Genomic DNA, 25,926 nt, shown 5'->3' on the forward strand with positions numbered 1-25,926 from the left:
CCAAGGCAACCCATTCCACTTTTGTACAATCTAATTATTAGGAAGTTTTCTCTTATATTAAACATAATTTTGCTTCTTTATAATTTTGGTGCGTGATAGTGCAGTAGAAAGAGTAATGGACTTGGAGTCAGGAAGACTTGGGTCTGAATTCTACCTCAAACACTTATTAGCTATATGAGAGGCAACTAATTTAACCTCTCTGGGCCTCAGTTTCCTTATCTGTAAAATAAGGCAATTGGACTCCATTCCTTAAAGGTCCCTTCCAGTTCTGGATCTTTGATCCTATGGTCCTAATTCTAGCTTTTCTATCAGTGATGTGATAGGTGCATTCCATCTACTTTTATTCAACAGAACTGGCCCATTTGAAGATAGTATGTATGAGAATACTAGACTTGGAGTCAGAAGGCAACAGTATAAATCCCAGCTCGTCTACCTACTGGCCACGTGACTTTAAGTCACATTGTCTCTCAGTCTCCATTTTTTAATCTGCAAAATGAGAGGTTGACCTTTAAAATCCCTTCCATTACGTGATTCTGACATAGGAGAAAAGCACTGAATTCGCAGTCAGAAGAACTAGTTTCAAATCTGGCTCTAAAATACTTACTAATCACGTGACCTGGGGCGGGTCTACACCTGAATTTCCTCATTTGTAAAATGGAAATGAAAACAGTCACACTGTCTACATCATAGGTTTATTGTGAAGATCAAACAACACGGAATTTATGAAAATATTTTATAGCATGTAAAATGACTGACTCAGTTTCATTAGCACTCACAGAAGAAAATGGAACCTCTAATGAAGTTTCTTTTTGATAGATCTCAAAAACATCATATGACAGTGTGTTGAATCAGTTGGATAATTCCAATAGCAATTACATGTCTTTCTTATCTAAAACTAATAATAAGGATTTGATTCTATAGTTTAACAGGGAAACACAAAAAACAAAAAGGGAAAATGTGAGCCACTCAAAACTAAGGAAACATAGCATGAAGTTACGCTAGATGTTCACCAAACGAGAAAAGGAAAAAATTCCTCAATGCTTAGCTTTTCCTAAAACAAATAATAATTTTTTATCTGCTTTAAGTCCTTTCATTTATTTATTTTTCAAATTTTGTAGGTAACTCAACTTGACCATCCTTATTGACACTGGTTTTCCCTCTCATTTTCAAAGCCCAAACTAGTGCCAGGGGTCCTCTGTTCACCTGCCCCTTGTGAAAAGCAGCTGTGATACAATGAATTCTGAGATAGGAGCAATGGACTCTTGTCCCCAGTTGTGCTACTAACTTGCTGTTTGACCCTTAACAAGTCACTTTTCTTCTCTGGGCCTGTTTCCTCATCTGTAAAATAAGGAGGAAACTCAACCAAATGAGCTAGGTAATTTCTAAAGTCTCTCCTAACTTTGTATTATTGGGACTAAGGTTTAGATTTTGTTAGAAGCTAAAATGGGGCTGATTACCTATATTCAAGTTTTTCATTCTTGTTCAAATTTATGCTCAGCTGCATCCTATTAAGCATCTCAAATAAAAATCACCCTACTGGCAACTCAAATAAAAAATATAAACTTTCAGCTGTTGAGAAGCCTGTAATAAATCCAGTTTATATGTATACATACAATATCTGTGTGTATATATTTAAATATGTATTTGTAATGACAATTCAGATTTGAAGATCTTTCCCACCCATTAATAGGCCATGTTACCTACTTATGTCACAGGAAGCCTAAGTCACATGTAGGAGGAGAAGCTGAGAGGAAAAGGAAAGTATATCACAGGAAATGCAGAGAGAGAGAGAGAAAGAGAGAGAGAGAGAGAGAGAGAGAGAGAAGTTAGAACTAAGGGAGAAAGCAGACGTGTGGTGGTTGTGAGTGTATTTGTGAAAGGCCCCAGCAGGGAGGCAGATGGTTTTGGGATGGCAAGGCTCCATGCTGTGATATTGTGTTTTAAGTTCCTTGCTGTTATGATAAAATGGGCTTACTGTTTTGGGGAGTTGGTTGCTACTTGAATGGGCTGGACTTATTGGTTATGAGATTTGGTCCTCTGGTGTCTGAATAAATGTTTTACTTCTTTTACCTTCTATATGGAGAATCTCTCATATTTTGCAACACAGAAATACATAGGCATATTCAAAATTATTGTTGATATTGTGTTTATTGCCTTGCTAATATATGTTCTTGTCTTTCCCTTTAGAATGTGGGGTCCTTGAATGTTCCATGTAATGTACTGGCATCCCCAGTGCTTAGCATGGTGGCAGGCACAAAGTAAGTACTTAATAAATGATTGTTGATTGATAAAATTGATTCATAATATCTCACTTTTGGAGGAAAAAGCTTAAAATTACATCAAACTAATGCAGTCAAAATTAGAAAGAGAACAGGAAACTGGGGGAGGGGGGAAATCTTTTATGGCAAGTTTCTCTAATAAAGACTTTATTTCTCAAATATATAGGGAACTAAGACAAATTTATAAAAATAAGAGCCATTCCTCAATTGATAAGTGATCAAAGGATATGAACAGGCAGCTTTCAGAAGAAGAAATCAAAGCTATCAATAATCACATGAAAAAAGTGCTCTAAATCACAACTGATTAGGGAAATGCAAATTTAAACAACACTGAAATACTACCTCACATCTATCAGAGTGGTTAACATAACAGAAAAGGAAAATGACAAATGCTGAGAGGATATAGAAAAACTGGGATACTAATTCCTTATTGGTGGAGTTATGAATTAGTCTAACTTATCTGGAGAACAATTTGGCTTTATGCCCAAAGGGCTATTAAACTGTGCATACCCTTTAACCCAGCAATACCAAAGAGATCAAAGAAAAAGGAAAAGGACCGGTATGTACAAAAATACTTAGACTAGCTCTTTTTGTCTTCCTGACTCTAGGCCCAGAGTTCTGTCTACTATACCACCTAGCTACCTCAAATTTTTAGTTATTATGCATATAAATATTACTGTCTGAATAAAAGATAAGTGTGCTTATTTCATTTTATGACTAATTATCTCCTTTAACATAATTTGTGGTCCAAGATCTGAAAGTGAAAACAAACACTTACTGCATATCATATCATTCTAGGATGCTATGTTAAAACTGAGAGGCAAAATGGCATAAAGGAAAGAATGGACTTGAAATTTTAAGACCTGGGGTCAAATCACCAGCTGCCAGTGACTGACTTTGTGACCTAATACAAGTAATTTTACCTTCAAAGGCCTCAGTTTCCTCATCTGTAAAATTAGGGGGGGTTAGACCAGATAAATTCTCCAAGTTCTAACACTCTGTGATTCTGATAAAGTAAAAAGAGTGCTGGACCTGGAGTCGCAAGTCTTAATTCAAATTATGGTTCCCAACAGCTTGCTTGCCAAGAAATCTCGGGCAAGTCAATTCACCTCTGAGCCTGCAGTTTTCTTAACTGTTAAACAGGGGGACTAATAACATTTACCCTACCTCACAAGGCTGTTTTGGGGCTCAGATAGGTGGTAAAATATAAATATGAATGTTAGGGATCATTATTATGATAACCCAATCTGTGCAATGGCACAATTGGCCGCGTTGCAGAAATACAATATAGCTTTTTTTTGATCAGGATTATTTAAGACCAAAAATGGCCTGGATGTATTAAATATGTTGAATTCACAGAGACATCTCAGACCTCTCACCTCTTTTAGAAAAGAACAATGGCAAGAGGTCATATTTTTACAGATTTGCAAAGCACTTTAAAAACATGGCTCATTTGATCCTTACAACTGGGGCAGCAACACAAGGAATGATTCCCATTTTACAAATGGGAACCAAGCTTCAAAGGCATGAAGTGACTTTTTCAGTGTCATATAAGTGGAAAGTCTAGGAGTCTGCTGCATGAGCCAACACATTTAGGTTTCTGATATGAGGTAGATAAACCAGAGATCTATCTTGATAAATCCAATCCCACAGTCATAATCGTGTACTATACAGATGACATATTCAAATAAAGCCTTTGTTCAAAATGGCTCTGCTGCTGACACAACTAACGAGAACTATAGGTTTGAAGCCAATATCATTTTTATTTCTCCTAAAAGAATGCTCATCATAGGGTGATTTGAGGTGGGCCACAATTATTTTCAATGTGACTTTTTATAAATGCATTTATTTTTCATTCTAAAAAATCTGCTTTGGTGGCACATGGAAATTTATCTTCAGATGTCAAGTCTGCCCATGTTATAAAAAAGGCTCAAAACTTCTACTTGGCAGTAACATATAGGAGGTAAATTTTTCAAACCTAATCTCTGGCAGGGGATCGAGGTTCTGATCCCACCGCTGTCACTAACCCATCTCTGGGTGAGCTACTCAGGCAACCCTTATCAATCTCTTGGTGCCATATTTTCCTCATAATATAAAAAAAGTTATCTACCCTATCCACAGTATAACACTTAAATATTTAAATAAAATAATGTATATTAATGTGCTTTTTTTAAAAAAAAAAAAGGATATAAGGGAGTTTGGTAGGGAGGCCCCTGACCATTCTGACAAGTTTTGTAGGGTGTGAGACTTTGGGGTCTAGAAGGCACCTCTCTATAGAGGGCATGGACATGTATAATGCATCTTGTTCAGAAAACACAGATAACTTCTGATAGTTTTTTAATGGCCAGGGTTGCCCCCAAGATAGGGCATTCCTATGTTCCTATGGCTGGGCCATAAGAATACAGGCTCTTATAGAAGGAGCTACCCCCTTGTGAGGCCTACAACAGAGAGTGATTAAAATATTCTCAGCCCTTTGTTGGCCTCCTTTTCATCTTTCTCTCTTCAGAGAACAGACCACACTGCAACAGACCAGACTTGTGCTATATATGAGGGGAAATGCCAACAGCCACCTTGGGGCAGAAGTACATGTAAGCTACAGGTGCTCCACTACTGCTTCCTGAGCACATCTCAGAGACTGGAGATATATGAGAGTGAACTTTCTCAGCACAAGAGATGACAGAAGGATATAGCAAAAGCAGAAATGTACTTGCCCCACAAGGATAACAAGGAAGTTCCTAGACAATGTTTCTAAACTCCAGCTTCCTATGAAGGGAGGGAATGAATTTAAGTCTCTTAGGAAACATGATCAAGTCTTCTAGCCAAAGATAGTAGCACAAGGACACAAGTTCAAAAATATAGAAACCTGACCTTCTAGAGAAAATAAAAAAAGGATTTCTTTATTTCTGTGGCCCTTTGGAGAAAGAAAATTGTATACACAGCCCCTGAGGCTGGAGGAACAGTAACATGACTTGCTATTCTATGAATATAGTGAATGTGGACTGGCGTTCAGGGCAACTTTATATAACCCTAACATGATCAAACAATGCACTCCTTGAGAATGAATTAGTGCTTCAGTATCCACTTCCCAAACATGCATAAACATAGTCCTAAGATGTGGGTCAAGACTCTAAATAATAATTTCTATTTAGCAATCAAGTATTAATAGAAATAGATTGTACTTATAAAACATTTTAGAAACAAATATGTAGTATAATATTCATAGTTTAGGGCTACTTAAAGAGAGATTTTTCTCAGCAGCTGACTTTAATTTGATCCCCAAGAGTTATGGATTCTAAACATCATAAATCTTAAATCAGAAAGGACCTCATAAGCCCATCAACTCCAACCTTTAATTTTACATATGGGGAAACCGAGGCCCAGAAATGTGTGACACAAATAATCCACAACTGTCCTTGGAGACCATACTGCCTTTAAAAGCTAATGGCATAATTTTCATGGGCCACTGTACTCCTACCATTTACTATAGATAAGACATTAAGTTCAAAACCTAGTACATCAGGAATTGTGTGTACACTACCAAAGTACTCAGCTTAAGCAGCAATTAAAATAAAGTATTTACTCCATAATTAAAAGGAACCCACTTTATTTCAGGCATAGTCATTAAGGGAGGCACTCAAGAAACATGTTGATTACACTAGAAAACAAGGACCAGGAAAGTTAAGGCTGCGACAAGCACTATGGTTTCATTATAATTATTATTTAAAACTATCTCAATGTAACTTGTGATTGTCTTCTGCTTTTCTTTTTGAATAGCCAATACCTAGCAAGTAATAATGATATAGTGAAAAACAGTAAGAATTGGCTCTCTGAGCTGACTCAATTTTCCACTGTCTCAGCAAACTTTGTTCCATATGGCAGCTTTCAAATATGTCCTCCAGAAGTTCCAACTTTTTGTTGTCACTGTGAACAATCTGATAACCAGCCTGTTTCTGTGTGATCACCTTTGGTGAGTTACTGCATCTTTGGAAGCTTTCCTCAGTATCCAAAACCTTATGGCATTTTATGTCTCCCAGAGACTTCCAGAACACTTCTTATTTTAGTTAGGTGTCAAGGTAGGCACTGTTAAAAACATATTAGGTTATCAGGTAAGCCTTAAAGCTGTTAATGTGAGATGTAAATATAAGATAAGTACCACACTGAAGAGGGACAGTGTCCTCCCAAAGGCCTAACTGAAGGAGCAATCACTGTACTCCATACTCCTAATGAATAAGAACGATACTGTGATACCATGGGAACGGGCTTGTTTTGGAAGCATACAGCTTCCAGATTCTATCCCACCTCCACTACTCATTATTGATAGGAAATTGGGTAATTTGTATCACCTCTCTAGGCCTCGATTTCCTCAAATGTAAAATGAGGTAAATTTGACCAGATGACCTCTAAAATCTCACTCCATTGAATCACAAAAGAACATAAAAGTAAATGTAATTACATTCCAATATTCACTGCAATACTATGAGCATTGTGTTGGAGGGCCTCTGACAAAGGCTTTTTTTAAAAATCACATAAACTCTTTTTTTATCATTTATTTAAAAAGAAAAATGTACTTTGGCTCATATTTGCAATTTATATACATGAACTCTACATATGGGTTTTTCCCTCTTCCTCACTGAGTTCAAAACACATGGCATTTTATGTCCCCTGGTCCAACGTGGTCCTTCTACAAGGGCCACATGTAGAAAGGCAGGGTGACAAAACACAAAGAGACGGGGCTCTGGAATGGAGAGAAGTCTGGCCTTCACATCCTGACTCCAACACCTCCTAATTGTAATTATGAGCAAGTCACTGCACCTGTCTGAGCTTTAATTTTTACCCTCTATAAAATGATACTGATGCCACCAATATCACCTTATGTCATGAAGAAAGTACTCCATTAGTTCTCAAGTTACCAGTACAGTCCTGTACAAGTATTTTTTAAAAATCCTCTGATACTTCTGGAAGATGAATGGATATAAGACCTATGCCATGATGCTAACCTGTGAGACCTTGGCCAAGTGACTCAGCTTCTCTGGAGCTCAGTTTCCTCATTTATAAAATGAGGGGATAAGCTAAATTTATATATATATATATATATATATATATATATATATGTATGTATGTATGTATGTATGTATGTATACACATATACACACATATATGCCCTCTCCAGCTTTATATCTTGTGGTCCTGATTCTACAGGGGTTACTGAACACTTTTTATCAGTATTCATTAACTAGGAGATAGACTGAAATTAGCAGGTATCAGGAATTGTCATAATTTTCAGTAAGTTCCATAAGCATTCAAAAGAATTCTTCCTTTCTTCAAGAGACAGAAATGACAGCTGAGAAACCTTCAAAGGATTAGGAATGGGCCAATGGCTGACTCCTAGGTGGATGTGGAGGTGGTAATGGAGGTGGTTCAAATGTGCAGAGCTTTTAAAAATGTAAATGAAATGTATAGTTTCCTAGAGCAGAACTATATCACATACGTACACATGCATATGTACATATGCAAATATATTCACAAGATGGAATAGTAGCTATATTGGCTCTCTTGGGAAAAGTGCACAAGGCTAATAACATGACGCTCCTTACTGGACCAAAAATCACTGGACAGCTATTACCTTTCAAATCTAAATTGTTCCAACCTCAGGAGCTCAGGTATCCGAATTTCTGAGGGAGGAATCTTTGGAGCTTAGTAATCCCATAATCATCCTTGGCCTAGTTAAAGACATTATACCCTTGAGCTTGTCTACCTGAGCCAGATAATGTGCCCAATATGTTTATACAGCCCTTCAAATCCAAAGTACCCACCTGGCGTTTGTTCAGGTGTCCCACCGAGAGCTGGAGCAGACTGCTCATGCCTGGTCAACCTCACAGCTTAAAAATCAACAACAACTCTATTTAAATAAGCATTAAAGACAACTTGAGCCTGAAAAATATACTCAATGCTAATAAAGCTACACTGGACAGTAAGGACAAGTTCATTCTTCCTATTCATCATTAACATCAGGTAGTGGTATCTGTGCATCAGACTATCATGTGGGCTATTAGAATGGTATCTCTGAGCTTCACAAGAACAAGAAATCTGGCTTCTAATACCATTACCAATTGTCATGAGCATTATTATACAAGGAAACAAGGAGGGGGAGGGGTCACATTGGAGCTAGTATGCAAGGTTGTGAAATTGCTTTAAAAAAAGTTGTTAGAGAGAAATGAAATGAGATCATTGACCCCAGCTGCTGGTTTTTAGGAACCAAATCAATTTCACTTGAATTCATTATAAGGTCTAGCATCCCTGGGGTTTATGCTCAAGTGGTTTTGCTTCTGCTGAAAATTCTAGACTGGCCCCTTCATTTCTCTTTGCGCCCCGTCCCTTGCACTGGAGAAAATCTACTTGTCATTCCAAGGAACTCTGTAGACTCTCCCAAAGGAAAAAGTACTACATTTTCATAGCTTATCATAAAATCAAGAAATCAAGATGTAAAGGAAAAACAAAAATTAAATCATAATCATGGTTAAAATGGCCATGTCATAAAAAGCTGTCTACTAATGAATGCCAACATCAAATTAAACCTCTCAGCTTATGATAGGATCCAAAATGTGTTACATGGAGGTGTTTCATTGATTTCACTGTGATTATTTGGGGATTAGATAAGGCTAAATAATTAACAAATTAAATAGCAATATAGCAAAACATGCATTCTTTTATGGAATATGGGCTTGTATCCATTTCTCATGCAGGAGTCATTTCTGCTTCTTAGTGTTTTTCTCCTCACTTATTAAAATAGGGAAAATTCTGATTTCTTTCTACTTTTCTAAAGCAGTGAACTATAAAGAATGACCTTTAAACAAGGAGAAGAAAGGGAGGGAGGGGGAGAGAGGGGGAGAGAGACAGAGAGAGAGAGAGAGAGAGAGAGAGAGAAAGAGCAGGGTGGGGAGGGAGGGAGAGAGAGAGAGGAAGGGGGAGAGAGAGAGGAAGGGGGAGAGAGAGAGGAAGGGGGAGAGAGAGAGCAAGGGGGAGAGAGAGAGGAAGTGGGAGAGAGAGAGGAAGGGGGAGAGAGAGAGAGAGAGGATTCCAACTTTCCTGTAGTCTGATTTTCCCTTCAGAGGAGCAATTATGATGATGGTTATGATTTGGTGGGTGATTTGAGGGCTTGTTCAAATGCTTCTATCAGTTGGCAGAGGGAAAACATGTTCTAAAGCTCATTTGTAACATTTTATTCATTCCCAGTTCTGGTATGGCAGGTTTAGCAGATATCCTGATTATCGATTAAGTAATTTTTATATTTACTGTACTGGAAACAGAAAACTCAAAGCCCAGAATTCCAGTCTAACAATTGCTTCTCTCTGGGGTAACAATGGCCAGGAAAGACCATGGCCTTCTTTGTTTAAGAACTCTCCCTCTACCCCTCCAAATGCTTCTGTTAGCATTTTTCACAGTGAAATAACCAGGGCAGCCCAGAACTGGTTAGAATAACCTCTGCACATTAGGGTTGATCTTTTAGGGAACCTGAAAGCCAAGCCTGCTAAAAAAAAAAAAACAGCTCAGTTGACCAAAGAAGCAACTCACTCTCTGTGAACGTTAAAAACACAACAAGTAAGCCTCAGAAAAGACATTACACGGGCTTTATCAATAGGATGCGAGAAGATACTCAACGAATTTTGGAGGTTAGAGTTTCAGGAAGGGATAGTGCCCTCTTTGATTCCACAGGCCCTTTCACGCTGTCTCTCAGGGAACGCACACTTTTCTGGCGATTCCTTGCAAAACGAGCCCTCTTGATCTTCCACAATGCTGCATCACTGAGGTTAGCAACATTGGTCCTTACAGCAGTGATCGCTTTGCAAATAGAATTAAAGAAGTTATCATTTTCCTTCGTCTGTACCACTGTACAAAATCTTCACATAAGGTAAATGTATATATGTTGTGTGATTACTTGAAAAAATCCTTCTCATGTATCATGTGGGATGCACACTTCTATGATGAGTGGGGGGAGGGGGGAAATTCATGTCTGGTCTACGATTTTTACCTTTAAGCTGTAAGACCAAAACATCTAATTTTTTTTAATTCAGTATGCCAAATATAAATATAAATGTATATATAAACACAGAGGTGGGTGCCCCCAAATGTGCATCAGATTACTATTAATGTATTTCATGCAGATAAATGATCTGTAAACACGTAACAATGGGTTAATGGGATGAGGGAACATCTTATAAATTTGCCCATGCACAACTCATTAACTAAAAGATCAAAATTTGGATCTAAGCACAATGAATAAACAATACAAAGGATGCAGACACAAAATGAAATTGTTTGGGGCCCTAGAGGAGGGGACAAGAGTACCAGCAATGAGTTAGGACCATTTTAAAAATAGGGCACTAGGGTATCATTAGACCTTAGGAAGACAAGAAAAACTCAACATTCCCTCCATAACAAGAGGTGAAACTACATGCAAGAGGACCTCTGCTCATCCTGACCTGTTCAAGGTTATGAGCTGCAGCTCCCCTTAAGATTTCATTTTTCTGCTATACTTACTTGTTGGAAAAGGAAACTCTTTGTTGCAATCCAAATGCAGCTGAGCCTCCAGGGAAAGGGTCTCAAATCTATTAACAAAAAACTCCCAGCTCAATGCAGGTATATCTTGCTTTAGAAAATGTAGGAGTAAAAGCTTGCTAAGAATTGTGGGTCTATCCTTAACAACTGTATCAAACTGGAAGTCAAGGCATAAACATAGGCCCTGTTGGAGAATAAAAGAAAAATAACAGATATGAATATTTTGGGGTAACATGCAGGTATAACAATATTTTAAGGTTTACAAAACACTATTTGTACTAAATCTCATTTGTTCCTCATGAAGTAAGTGTTGCTAATGTCATTATCCCCATTTTACAGATGGGGACAGTTAAGTTCAGAGAAATGAAGTGAATTGATTAAGATCACACAGCTAGCTCTTGGCTAGGATTCAAAGCCAGGATTCCAGACTCCAAATCTCATGCCCTTTCCACTACATTTGAATCACAGAATTAAGAAGGATCTCTTATCTACCTCAAACAGGACTCATGGAAGCAGGGTGATGTCTTTGGGGTCACACAGTGACCCACTGGCAAGGCCAGACCTTGAACCCAGAACTCCCAACTCTCAAGTCCAATGCTTATTGAACTGCACCATCTTACATCCAAAGGAGGCATGAATCTTCCGATTATGAAAACGATATTTTAAATTGGAAAGACTTTTCCAAAATTTTACAAGGAAATAACTTAGGTAAAAACCTTGTCCAAATCTAATTTTGACTCTTATTATGATAAAATACGAACTCTGTGTGTGCTATAGATGTTGCTTTACAAGCAGAGACCATTTCGCTTCTGAGTTGCTATGTCCCTCAATATTACATCCCTATATCAAATTGCATTACATATATATGTGCTAGATTGTGACCAGACTTGTGCGAGGCAGGCATGATTGAGTTCTCTTGGTTCCTAGTTCTGGTATATTCAATGTCTGAATCATAGAAATCTGAGTACAAATAAGTTACTATAACTTTTATGTCCTGCTCAATAGTTAAACTTATTAATCGATCAGTTCTCTAATCTAATCTCTAATTCATTTTCTAGTACTTAGTTTTCCACAACGGTAATCCTAATAAAAGCTCACAACTCTATGATGGTTTAAGGCCTACAAAGCACTGTATATGTGCTATGTCATCTGATCCTCACTACTCCCCTGTGAAGTAGGTGCTGTTATTATCCTCACTTTGCAGCTGAAGAAACTGAGGCAGACAAAGGTTCAGTGACTTATCGGACCGGAGTTCAGGTCCTCTTCCTTCCTACTCCAGCTATCATCAGAACAATATGCTTCCAAAGGGAGATTCAGGAACAATAATAGTAATGATATCACATTTCTATAGTTCTATAATGATTACAAAGTGCTTCCCTCACAACAGATAAAGAAGCCGAGGCTCGGAAAAGAGAGGTTAAGAATGAAAGAAAGAAAAGAAAAAAAGGCTAAGTGACTGCCGAGTCACCCAGCTGGTAAATATCAGAGATGGGATTTAAACCCAGCTCTCTTAATTCCAAATCCTGTATCCTTTTCATTATTCCCAAAGCTGCTTCAATAATCTCATAAAGGAACAATGTCCCACTCATTTCCCTTAGTTGGATCTTCTGTATAACTAATTTTAAATAATATGAGTTCCAGGGACAAAAGAACTTAAAATGATTCCTCCTCCTTGAAAAATGAAGCACATATGATCAGGGTTAGAGAAAGCCTTAAGCAGGGACTTTCCCAGTATTTAAGTTCATCTGCTTATTTCTGGACAGAATCAAATAGAAAACAATAAAATTGTTTGGGGGTTGTTTTTGTTGTAGTTAGAGAAACTTGCAGGTAAGGACCAAAGATGGAGAAGAGCAATAACAACCATCTACTTCTGGGAACCTCAGCTACTTGACTGGTTACAGAACCTCTCAAGTCTGCCAGCAATTTGGCAGATTTAGCCCAAGTCCGCCCTTTAAAATTTGACGGACTGAAAACAAACTCTCCTGTACCACTCCTACTCCAAGGCAGGAAAGGTGGATTTTCCTGGTCCCATATGATCCAATGGCAGAATGACCTCAGACCTATGGCTTAGAGAACTGAGATGAATATTTTCTTCTCTATTACACATGGAAGAGGAATAAACCAATGTCAGTACTTTGAGCCAACATTTTCCAACCATGTCCAGAAGAAGAGAAGATCAGTCTCTTACAAAGCTACATTAAGGCCTTACCAAAGAGTGCCCAATCTTCCCCTACAAATATAGAACGTTTTTTGTGGTCAAAGGGCTCCAGCACCATGTACGAATGGAAATTAGGCCCTTCTTGCTTCTTACCAGATCTTTCAGGCAATTCAGACAATTTAATCCCCTCAAAATTACTCAGTATTTCTAGTAGTGTACCATGTAGCCCCACCCAAAAAAAGGAGGTCCTTTCTCTCTCATAGTTTCAATCTGCATCGTTATTACTACGTTCTAAAGCTAATTTGTAACATTTTATTCATTCCCAGTTCTGGTACGGCAGGTTTAGAAGCCAGGATGATGGTTCAAAGATAACGAGATGGTATTTAATAGGAATAAATGGTAAAGTTCTATGCTTGAGCTAAAAAATCACTATCATACTTATAAGATGCAGGAGGATTGATAGTCTAATATTTCATGCTCTACAATTTCTACTTTAAACTCAGGAATCCATGGTTCTAGTTCTGGTCTTGTCAATGGTATGGGTGTATGTGTGTGTGTGTGTATGCATGCATGTACGCGTGTGTGCGTGTGTGTGTTTATAGCTAAGAGGTTAAATGACTTGCCCAGAATCACACATCTAGCAAGTGTCAGAAGTAAGATTCAAACTCAGATAGAACTAATTCCAAGTTGAGCACTCTTCTTTCACTACAATATTTAGGTACCCTAAGTTGTTGAATCAGAATCACAGAATTAAATGGAACCTCAGAAATCATGAATTCCAATCCATCCCAATACAGAAATATCCCCTACAACAGTGTGTCTAACTCAAACACAAACATGGGCCACTAAACCATACATAAGGATCCTTATTGACTTAGAAAACCACATAGTAACATTATCTATATTTATTGTATTTTTACTTATTCTGTTAAATATTTCCCAATTAGATTATAATCTGGTTCAGAGTCACAGTCAGGAATGTTGCAGACTACATGTGGCTGGTGGGCTACAAAGACCCAAAAAGGACAAAGACTTCTAAAGAAGGGGTACACTATTTTACAAGGCAAATTATGCCACCTTCAGGCAGCCCTAATTATTAGAACAACTCCTTATATGTAATAGTACACTTTCACACGTCACTTCAAAGCTTGCAAAGCACTTTACATGCACTACTTCCTCTGATGATCACAACTATGTGAGGTAGGTTCCATCTTACGGATAAAATAACAATCTCATTCAGGGTAAGATTTGTCTGCGCTAAAATAGCTAGTCAAATGACTGAGGCTAGATTCGACCTGCCTACTAGTTCACATCACCTCCTAAATGGAGCCTGTCTGTCTCTCTAACTTTTATCCACTGCTCTCAGTTCTGCTCTCCAGGGCAAAGCAAAAGAAGTCAAATTCTCTTCCACATTATAAGTCTCTGAATACTTGAAAATAAGCTACCATATCTCCCTAAGTCTTCTCTTCTCCAGTATAAAACAACCCTCATTCTGCATGGTCTCTAGTCCCTTCAACATCCCAGTCACCCTCCTCCGGACAAGTTACAGATTATCAATATCAACACAAAAATGGGGCACCAGAACTGAACATGAAACTCCATACGGGGTCTTTCCAGGGCCCAGAAGATTGGGGTTATTACATCCCATACTGACCACTATGTGTCTCTAACACAGCCTAACATTTAGATAGCTTTGTGAGCTGCCAGATAGCATTATTAATATATTGATCTTGGATACCATGATAAAACCTCAACATTTTTCATATGAATTTTGTATCTATCAATCCTCCTGCATTTTGTAATTATGATAGTCATAGTGATTTTTTAACCCAAGCATAGAACTTTACATTTGTTCCTAGTAAATATTATCTAGTTATCTTTGAACCATCATTCTAGCTTCTCCAGATCTTTACATAACCTTGTTACCTATTCTTCATAGCTTCATCTTGTCTGATAAATTGATAAGCATAACATCTATGCTTCATCCAAATCGTTGGAAGATTTCATCGGAGAACTCTTGCCAAACTGATATTGACGCGTCACTGTTTACTGTGGGTCTCCGGGTCATTCAACCATTCTATTGTCTAGTCCACATTTCTCCATTTTGTACACAAAGACAGCCTGAAAGATTTCATCAAATACTTCTCCGACATCGAGGCAAACTATGCCTATAGATCTCCCCTGAACAATCAGTATGTTATCAAGAAAAGGAAATAACCTTAGTTATTTTTATCAGGATACTGACTGGTTCTTAAAGAATGCATCTTAGTGATCACTATTTTGTAAACTATCCTGGTGAATTTTCTAGAACTTCAGGTCATACTTACTAGTCTATAATTGGCAGACTCCGTGCTTTTCCTACTTTCGAAAATCATCTAGTGGTAAGTACAGTGGGAAAAAACACTGGACAAGGAGTCCAGCAACCTAGGTCCTAGTCCTGACTCTGCCAGCTGTATCACTTTGGGCAAGTCATCATCCCTTCGAGCCTTGGCTTCATCTTCTAAAATGAAGGCACTGGACTAGATCCTCTCTGAAATCACTTGCAGCTCTACCATCATGCCTTTTTAATTGTGCAATAGTTTATCATTTTTCAAAAAAATTACTTCTCTGATGAGTAAAAAAATTTTATGAACCTTAAAGTACTACTTAACTGTCAACTGTGAATGTGAGTTGTTTTGCCAAGTAGAATTGGTAAGCATTTCCTTAGCACTTACTATCTAGTAAGAGGGGTAATCAACAAAGAAACAGATTGAGCGGCCTCAGGGAAAACCTGCCTAGGATGAAAGGATAGCTTATAGGTGTAATGATAGAATCTAGATCCAAACAGCTCTCAGTGTGCTAAAAACAATGGGCCAACTCTAAGATAAAATGCAATTGGGATAGATAAATATGAATTCTTTACTTAGTATCAAAAAATAAGCTGCAAATAGTAAAATAGAGGCGGCATGGCTACATATACATTTATCTGAAAAAATCTGGTTTTACATGCTCAACATTAGTGAATAGTATGACATGTTAGCTAAGAAAGCTAATGTGATCTTGGGCTACATCAAGAAAGGTAGTTTCCAAAATTCTGCCCTGATCGGATCAAACCTGGAATACGATGTTCAGTTCTGTGTGTCAAATTATAGAAAGAAAATTGATAAGCTAGAAACATCCAGGGATGGGGTATCTAGGATGATGAAAGGCCTGGAGAATATGACAGATGAGGACAGACTGAAGGAACTGAGGATGTGAAGCCTAGAGAAGAGAAGACCTAGGGAACACATGATAGCAGTCTTCAAGTATTTCAAAGGCTGTCATGTGGAAAAGGGATTAGACTTGGCTTCAGAGAACAGAACTCAAGGAAATTGGTGGTAGCTGGAAAGAGGTAAACATAGACTCCATGGAAGGAAAGAAAAATTCCAAACAATTAAAGCTATCTGAAAATGGAATGGACAGTCTTGTTAGTTAATGTGTTATCCCACAGGAGGTAGTGAAGCAAAGCCTTGACGACCATTCATCAGCAATGTTGGAGAAGATATTCTTGTTCAGTATAGGTTGTATTTGAAGGCCTCTGAGGTCTTGTCCAACTCTGAAATTCTCTGATTCTGTGAAAATCTGTCCCACATGATCAAGAGTGGAGAATCCGTGTGCCGATTAAGGTACCTGTAAAGCTGGCCTCTTTATGGTATCAAGCAAGAGCCCTGCTCTTGTAGCCACCGCAGGGTTGACATCCTCTACAGCTGTCAGAAAGCAGCAGAAGGCATGCGCCAAAGAGTACTTCAGCAGATGGTTTTTAGTCACTGAATGAATGTCCAGAAACCGGCACAGGACTGCCACTTTCTCCACTGCAATGTAAGGGGAACAGGACAAAGAGAATGTTGGCATTGATTCACATAGGATGAGAACTGCACACAGAGACCAGATATTACCCAAAGCAACCCCCAAACACTGGCTTTAATCATCAAAAGAAATTGTTTCTGCCTTTTTCTACATTTCTAATTCAGCTGTGGAATAAGAGATTACAAAGCAATCTCTTTATTTCCAAGGATTTCTGGTTTGTTGTTGCAATTTTGTTCTTCAGCTTAACTTATGTGACCCAGATTCATGAAGCATTCAACATTTTTTTCAGTAATTATCCTTTCCCCCTCAGGCCTCACATAACACTTCTCTGATAACTGTGGTGTAGCAGAAAGGGCACTAACCTTGGAGTTTAGAGAAATGGATTTGAGTCCTGCCTTCATCTTATACTTACTAGCTGTAAAATGGGTATCACACATATTCTAGCTACCTCACAGGAAAGCACTTTGTAAACCTTTCAATGATATATAAATTTGAATTATGGTTAGCTAAATAATTGTTTTATAGTTATCTGTGTATGTGTCAAATCTCCCCACTAAACTACAAGCTCCATGAGAGCAAAGAACATGCTTTAACAAATGTTTCTCCTCGAGCAACCAGCGCAGTGTCAAGCGCATGTCCTAAACATTTGTTGAACTGAACTGAATTAGATGAGATGTGTTGAAAGGCAGCCACTCCTGCCTTTTTTGTTGTTTTCTCAGCTTCTAGATTTTCAAAATATCTTCCTAGCATCCTATCCTAAACTACTACATCTGAGGGGAAAAAAAACAAAATAAATCTTTCTAAGAATTCAACAACAAATTTCACACTAATTTATTTAGTTGCTCCTTATGCCCCCCTGCAAGGCACTCCCAATTTCACAGGGTCTGGAGATCGGGGAAAAGCCAATTCAAAATAACTAGAACACAAGGGAGAGTGAGGTAAGAGCAAGGGTCTCAGGAAGCTTGAGGAGAAACGATCCCTTTCCCTATAGGGTCTGTGGAAGACAAAGGCCAGATGAAGAGGGAAGGGTCCAGGATGCTCGATGGAGGAGGCAGTTGACTTGGGCTTTGAAGGGAGCAAGAAGCTGGAACACATTGACATGGGACAAGGACAGGAACACAGGGATCTATCCAAGACATGGGAGAATATACAAGTAAATTTTGCTCAGAGCAAATTCTGAGCCCGCGTTTCCACTGGGCGACAAAGTTTAGCATGGGACAGTTTGCATGTCAGCCTACCTTTCCAGCCTTACTGTGTATTATTCCTCTTCTTGCATTCTACATTCCAGCCAAACTGGCCTCCTACTGTTCCTCATCTACAACAGTGCATTTTCAAGGTCCTATGCCTTTTCATAGCCTGCCCCCTCTCTGGAATGTTCCCTCCTCCCTTCTGCCCCTAGGAACCCCCAGCTTCCTTTAGGTCTCAGCTCAAGAGTCACCACCTACAGGAATAGTTTGCCTGATTCCCTGAATGGTTCATATCTCCTCTACCGAAACTACACTGTGTTTATTTTGTATATAATCTACATTTATTTGTATGTATGCATGTTATTTCCCACCTGGCAGAATATCATTCCTTGGATACTGGAACTATTGTTTTTGTCTTTGTAGTCCCAGTACCTGACATATATGAAGTAATGAATGCTTGTTGACTGGCTAATCAATTCTATAGAGAACTTGTTAATGTCAGTGTTAATGTATGAGACGCAGTTTCTCCAATGCAGAATGGAAGTAATACTCCTAACTTTTAAGGTTTCAGTGAAGATAGTTCTTTGTAAACCTTAAAGAGCTAGAGAAATGGGGGCTGTTACAGTTACTAACAGCCCACATTTCCCTGCTACTTTATGGTTACAGAACTCTTTTCCATATATCTCATTTGATCCCCTATAAAATGAGAATAATGTGATTCTTCTCAAATTTATCTCCCTTCCGGGTATGCCCTCCCTCCTTCCTCTGTGTCCACTTAAATCCAACCCATCTTTCAAGAACCAATTGAGCTCCTGGTTCCACCAGGAAGCCTTTCCTGATTACACCAACTCCAATCCTCTCTCCTTCTTCTGAACTCCCACAGCAATTTGTGTCTGCACGATTTATTAGGTACAGTTTTGAATCCTCTACTATTTTAACTTACTAATGCTCAGTTATTTTATTCTTATTTAAATTTCTCACACTTCCACGTACTAAGTAGCCTGAAGGTGAGAATCAAATCAGTTAATGCAGACAAAAGTGTTTTATGACCATATCAAGCGATATTGACAATAAGCTCCTTCAGATAATGATTTCCCTCTTATTAATCTATGTAACCCATAGTGCCTTGAACAATTCTAAAATATATTTTACCAGGATTTTGATCACTACATGAAATATTGCTGAGGACCCACTGAACCAGAAAGCAAATGACATTGGTTTAATACCTGATCCTGCTATTTACTATCTGCGTGACCCTGGCCCACTCTATCACTGTAATTCTCAGCCTCTTCTTCTGGAAAACAGGCGTGAGTTATAAGGATCAAATGGGAAAATGTATGTAAAGTCCCTTTATTTACACCTCTCTTTTGCCATTATCATATTCTATCTTGTATTATAATTGATTGTTTATGCATTGTCTTATCCCAGCCCCACCTTTCCTTATAAGACTGTTTATTGTTTATATTCCCTATAATATGCTCCTTGATGGTGGAGACTCTCATCTTTCATATTTGTATTTACAGTATCCAGAAAAGAGTCCTGCACATAGATGTTTAATAAATGCATGCTGAATTACAACGAACTGAACTGAATCAAACTAAATCAAACTGAATCGATGGCCACAGAAAACCTGGCACTAGGTGCCTCACAATGGAATAATGAAGAGAGAACATAGAAGTTCCACCTACTATCAGTCAGCGGAGCAACCAGATAAATCAGTGAACAGATGAAGGTTCTTTGAAAACAAGGGAGAAGAGGACCAATAATAAATGTAATGATTAAATTCTAATAAACTGTCTCACTGCTTGAAGTAGATTCAGCAGCTAATTCACTTGTTCCTTTTGACGTCCTCTGCCCCCAACATAAACCTCAAGTTAGTAGAAAAGTACCTGCTTCAAACCTCATTTTCCAGTCTTTGCTATTGAAGTTGCCATTTATGATTGTCCAGAAGATATCAGCACCATGAGGAAGTGACAAAGCATGAAGAAGGAGAGGAACTGCTAATGAAGACAACTGGGAGAATTCAGATTTGATGACTCTCCATAGGCTAGGAGACCAAAGGAAAATATACTCCGGTTACCAAAAATATTCTCATAACTAACACGAATATAGTGCTTTAAGGTTTGCAAAGCACTTCATATATGTAATCTCATTGGATCCTCACAACAACCTTGTGAGGTAACGTTTTGTATGTACTTCCCCTTCATACTTCCCTTTCTTGTATCATAATCATTCATGTTTTCCTCCCAATTCCACAATTACATTGCAAGCTTCTTGACAAAAGGTTCTTTTTATTTTCCCCTGTGCTGAGCAAAGGGCCTTATACATAGTAGGTGTTTGGAAAATATTTGTTAAGTGAATGAATGAATACTGAACTTCAAAAAACTATCACTTATAATAAACATGGCTTGTGCTTGGTATGGATTTTTTTAAGTTACACTTCTCTTCTACTTCTCCCTTTAATGACCACCATGTTCTAGTCAGCCTGGACACTTCACCCTAGTCTTCCTACTTCCCTAACTTTGCTACCCAGAATGCTCTGCCCCAACATTCCACCTGCTAACTTCCTACCATCCCTCAAAGACCAAGTGAAATGCAACTTCCTCCGTGAAACCTTCTCTTACCCTGCAGGTCCCTTCCATTATTCACTGTAGCCCTTAGTTGTAAACAGGAGAAGTACACTGCAGAAAATACAGCAATGGCCTATTCCCTGTTCACACTGATCTTCCTTCCGGGCAAATTTCACCTTCCCATTTCACATTTTATACTCTAATAAAATCTGACCACTGCTCCCATCTACCACAGTGGGCAGAGCACTAGACCTAGAATCAGAAGGGCTACGATCAAATTCTAGCTCTACCTACGTGACTGTGGGAAAGTCAGGTAATCCCTTTATTCTTAAATTCCTCATCTAAATGTTCCATCTAGTTCTAAATCATCTGCAACCTACAAAACATCTCAAGCTTTCTCACACTCACATGTCTGTGTATATTATTGCCTATACCTGGAATGCTTTCCCTTAGTCTCCACCTGTTGACACCCTGCCCATCTTTTAAGGTCCAGCTGCAGTACATGAAAAGTGAACGACCATTTGTGGATGTTGTAGAGGACATTTTTGTTAGACTCACGAAGTTAATGTGAATTTGAAGTAAAAATAGGTACAGTCTTACTAGACTCAATGTGTATTTGCATCAGTAAGGAAAATCCCCCTCACAATATTTTTCATTGAGAAACACAATCTTGAATCTTTGTCCCTGTGGAAATAAAGCAATCTACAGTTTTGAAATCTCTATATACAATAGTGACTATATGCTCAGAAGATTAACTGCATGGGGTAACTCTTTAGTTAACTGTAAAGAGTACATAATAAGCTTGTTCACTGGCTCAGAATTATCCCAATGCAGAGTGCTGGTTTTGGCTGAAATCTATGGCCTCAGACACTCTTTCCAACTCTTAGATTCTGTGATTCAAATGCTACTGTTCCATAAACCCTTTCCTAACTTCTCTAACCACCACATCCTATCACTCTTTTAACGGCTTCACAGGATGTGAAGTTTGGAAGGAACTTTATCAGCCAACTAGTCTACAACCCTTACATGAAAGGAATCCTTCACCTAAACACATAGTGCTCTGTATTCTTCTTATATAATTCTAACATTCTAATCTGTACTATATTTATCTGTGCGTGTCTTACAACTCCCATTAAACTGTAAGCTCTCTGAGAAGGTCTCTGTTTCAGTTATTTCTATATTTCAGATCCTAGCACAAAGCATTACATATAAGATCATAGATTAAGAGTTGGAAGTGAACTTAGAGGTCACTATGTCCAAATCCGTAATTTTACAGCAAAAAAAGTGTAAGTCCAGAGAGGTAAAGTAATTCACCCAAGATGGTAAGTGGCAGAATTGGGTTCAAACCTAGCTCCTCTGACTCCAAATCCAGCACTCACTGGAGACATTTAATAAATGTTTTCTGAATTAATTTAATGAAGGAAACAATGTTGTATAATAGACCAAAAACTGAGTTAATAGTTTATGGAGGCAGCCACTACCATCCCAACATTCTAATCTGCACACATAGGAAATCTCATTAGCATATCATTAACCGTTTCACCGAAGACTCTGTGTTGTTCAGCGACTTCTTCTTCTGGGATATGCTAAAGGAGAAGGTGTACTCAATGAAAATCGCAGATGCAACACACTTGATTAAATGCCTAAAACGCACAAAGAGTGAATGTGCTAAAATTGACGGAAATGTGGAGTTATTGCATTGAGTTCACATGAATCTTGCAAAGTGCCTCAACCTTTGCATCACAAATGATGGAAATATATTGAAGATGCTATTTGTTAATATTCCAATTAAATAAAATGTTGGTGAAAATTTCATTCATTTCATTTCTTGAAAATATGCATTATCGCCTATGTGTCCAGACTTTAGGAACACCCTGTATAATGCTGTAAAGGTGACACAAACCCCCATAAAGTCAGCAGTGCAAGTATATTATCCCCATTTTATAAAAGAGGAAACTGATGCAGGAGATTAAATGACTTGCCCAGGGTGACAGGTCTAGTTTGTGTATAAATTGGAACCTGAACTCAAGCCTTCCAGCCCCTCACACTTGGCCTCTCCTCCACACCAACGTTCCAGTTGTAATACTGGAATATTAGTCCACCATGCTTGTCTGAAGATCAAATTCTGCCTACTCAGCATTCCTCACTTCTGCTCTTCTTACTGAGCTCTCATTCCTATCCAGACCAGCTCTTCTACCAGTTGGAACTTCTGTTCTTTTTTAAATAAACTCCCCTGCATCATTCCTGCATGCACTTTTTACACCAGTACTTCTACTGATACACTTACCTGAAATATCACTTTGTGCCTCCTGACACCTAGACTACTCCTTCCGCTAGCCCAATTAATAAGGCCAGGAGGCATATTTGTTACTCCTCAATGCCACTTTCAAGCCACTGTTCAGCCATGATAACTAAATAAACTCTGCTTTTCTGAGATCCACACTACCTTGTTATACCCCGCCTTCTTTATTTATATCACAATAAAAACTATCCAAAAATTGGACTGTCTTGGGAAGTCAGAAGTTGTAAGTTCAGTAGAGCTCTTTAAATAGAGGTTACACAACCACTTGTGTTGTGTGTTTCCTATAATCATACACTTGAATCTTCCCCTCAAAAGTTACCTTCCCTTCATATTCTCACATATATATATGCATACATATGTATATATTACATATCATAGATACCTTTTTATTTGCTGTCTCCTCCATTAATATATAAGCCCCTTCAGGTCAGGAACTGTTTTTGTAGTTTTGACCTTTTTTGAATACTCAGAGCTTAACACCACAGCTGGCACTTAGTAAGAGTTCATTAAATGCTTGTCATTTAGTTGATCTTCTAGGACAATTTACTCTTACCTCTTTTATGCCACATATATATATATATATATATATATATATATATATATATATATATATACTTATATATAATTGCATTATAATTATTTACGAATTTCTCTTTTCTACTAGACTGTGAAGTTTTTAAAGCAGGGATGTGATCTAGGGGAAAAAAATGGATTTCAGATCAGGAGACCTAGATTCCAGTCCTGGCTTAGATACTTACTAGCTATGTAATTCTAAGCAAGGAACTTAACCTCTGAGAGCCAGTTTTTTTCATCTCTGAAATAAGGACAACAATACTCATAATACTTCACAGAACTTTTCTAGGAAAAGCACTTTTTAAGCTTGTAAATGTGAGCCATTATTATTCATCTCATCTTTATATATTCTACAGCCCCTAAGCCAAAGTACTGTGCCTAAAGCAACAAGAGAGTGCAGTGGATAGAAAGCCGGAAATACTGAACTCAAATTCAACCTCAGATTCTCACTCACTATGTTAGCCTGAGCAAATCACTCGATCTCTCTGACTCAGTTTCCTCAATCTGTAAAATAGGAATAAGAATAACATCTACCTCAGAGGGTTGCTGTGAGGCTCCAATCAGGTAACCAGCCTTGAAGTGCCCTGTGAGAGGCAGTTACTGCCACCACCACCACCATCATCATCATCATCATCACCATCATGATCGTATGAGGTTTGTCTATAAAGACCTTTCCTTGGCCACGAGGAGCGCTCAGCAGCACTTCAGAACACAACGAGTAACAGTTCTTTCTTCGCTGACATAGAATTCTCTGGCCAAACATATGTTGACGTTGTCTACCAATATTTTTCATAGGAGATGTTTGATTTTTCCTAGCCTCATTTTTATTGGTCCATTGAATATAATACTTCCTCTGCCTTCTATTGAAGGGAGATGGTGAAGGTTGTTTCAAGCCTTAGAAAGGAAGGTGCTAGTATATGGAGGGTGTTATTATTAACATCATCAAAGTGCCCTGACGTTGAAAAGTTATTGTCGTCCAGTCACGTCTGACTCTGTGACCCCATCTGGAATGGCTTGCCACTTCCTTTTCCAGTCGATTTTACAGATGAGGAAACTGAAGCAAACAGGGCTAAAGTGACTTGCCTAGGGTCACACACAGACCCAGTGTCAGCTGCTGGATTTGAACTCAGGTCTTCCTGACTCTAGGTTCAGTATTCTATCCACTGTATCACCTGACTGCCCCACCAAAACAAAAAACTAGTTCTTTGTGCTGTTTCCTTTAGAATGCCCTCCCTTCCACCTCCACCTAATGAAATGCTACATACATCCTTGATGGTCCAGCTCAAATTTCCCCTCTTCTGAGAAGGCTTCCCTAGTCCCTGACGAGTTTTGACCGCTGCAATAGGCTTTCATTTCCTACCAGAAAAAGGGCAAGTGCTTTGTGTCCATCAGCAGATAACACTTATTGCGAATGGTTTAAGTGTACAAAAAAAGGAATATGCAAAAATCACATGTACTCATAAGATTGTAGAGCTGGAACAGACCTTAGGGATCTTTTAGTTCAGCCCTCTCATTTTACAGATGAGGAAACTGAGGCCCACATCATAGGGAGTAAGTAGCAGAGTGAAGCTTCAAACCCAGGTCCTCTGACTCCAATTCCAATGTTCTTCCCACTGCACCACACCACCTCTAAGCCATGTCCACCATGGAGTTTCAAGCAGCAGAAGGTAGCTGTCAAAGGCAGAGAGACAGAGAGGGCACCAGCATACAGGCAATAATCACGTAGGCCACACAGCTGAGGTGCCATCTCACCAGCTGCTATCCCAGCTGGGAGCCATTAACGATTAGCTGTTAAAGCCCACATCAAGGATGTCTCTGACACTTGTAATCTGATTGTTAGTTGCCTATCTCATCCTGACTGAGCTATCATTCTGCAATGTGAGGTACTATGTGAGTACACAAGTAGAAAACTAAAGGAAGAAAATATGACCTAGAGAATTCACTCTCTGAAATGAATAAAAATCCTACCCATTTGTCCTCACCAGTAAGTTCATGGACTTCCTTCTATATATGCCTGTTTTAGAGTGGCCTAGGAAGGTACAACCTATTTGTATGTTCCAAGGAGAGCACAGAACACTATGATACACTATCATAGAAACACATAATCTAAGAATTGGAAAGGAGGTCAGAGTGCTGTCTCATCCAACCTACACCTTTTACAACACAACCAGTAAATGATCACCAAACCCCTGCTTTATAGACCACCCATCGACGAGGAGTCTGCTCCCTCCTAAAGCAGTCCATTCTCCTTTCAGATAGATCTAGTTGTTGGCAAGTTTTTCCTTTTCCAAACCAAATTCTATCTTTCCACAATTTCCACATATGACTTCTAGTTCCCCTTCTGAGGGCCAAACAACATAAGTAGAATACCTCTTCCATGTGACAGTCTTTAAAATACTTGAAATCAGCTATCACAAAAGAAGCAAAAAGTTTTCTCCTCTATAGGCTACACTTCCAGTTCATTCAACTGATATTT

The 25,926-nt window shown here is 38.5% G+C and overlaps 1 protein-coding gene across 1 annotated transcript in view; it reads right to left on the bottom strand.

Moving 5' to 3' along the window:
• The window catches only part of UNC79 (unc-79 homolog, NALCN channel complex subunit), a 291,664-nt gene that overhangs the window by 122,569 nt on the left and 143,169 nt on the right, over positions 1–25,926 (bottom strand). The window contains exons 22-25 of the mRNA XM_036735956.1: positions 19,895–20,052; positions 16,642–16,823; positions 10,818–11,019; positions 9,939–10,118 (exon numbers count right to left, since the gene is read on the bottom strand). Coding sequence (XP_036591851.1) covers positions 9,939–10,118; positions 10,818–11,019; positions 16,642–16,823; positions 19,895–20,052 — 722 coding nt within the window. The remainder of the gene's footprint in view (positions 1–9,938; positions 10,119–10,817; positions 11,020–16,641; positions 16,824–19,894; positions 20,053–25,926) is intronic.

The sequence above is a fragment of the Trichosurus vulpecula genome, chromosome 8 (genome assembly GCF_011100635.1).
Source record: "Trichosurus vulpecula isolate mTriVul1 chromosome 8, mTriVul1.pri, whole genome shotgun sequence".
In the NCBI taxonomy this organism is placed as follows: Eukaryota; Metazoa; Chordata; class Mammalia; order Diprotodontia; family Phalangeridae; genus Trichosurus; species Trichosurus vulpecula.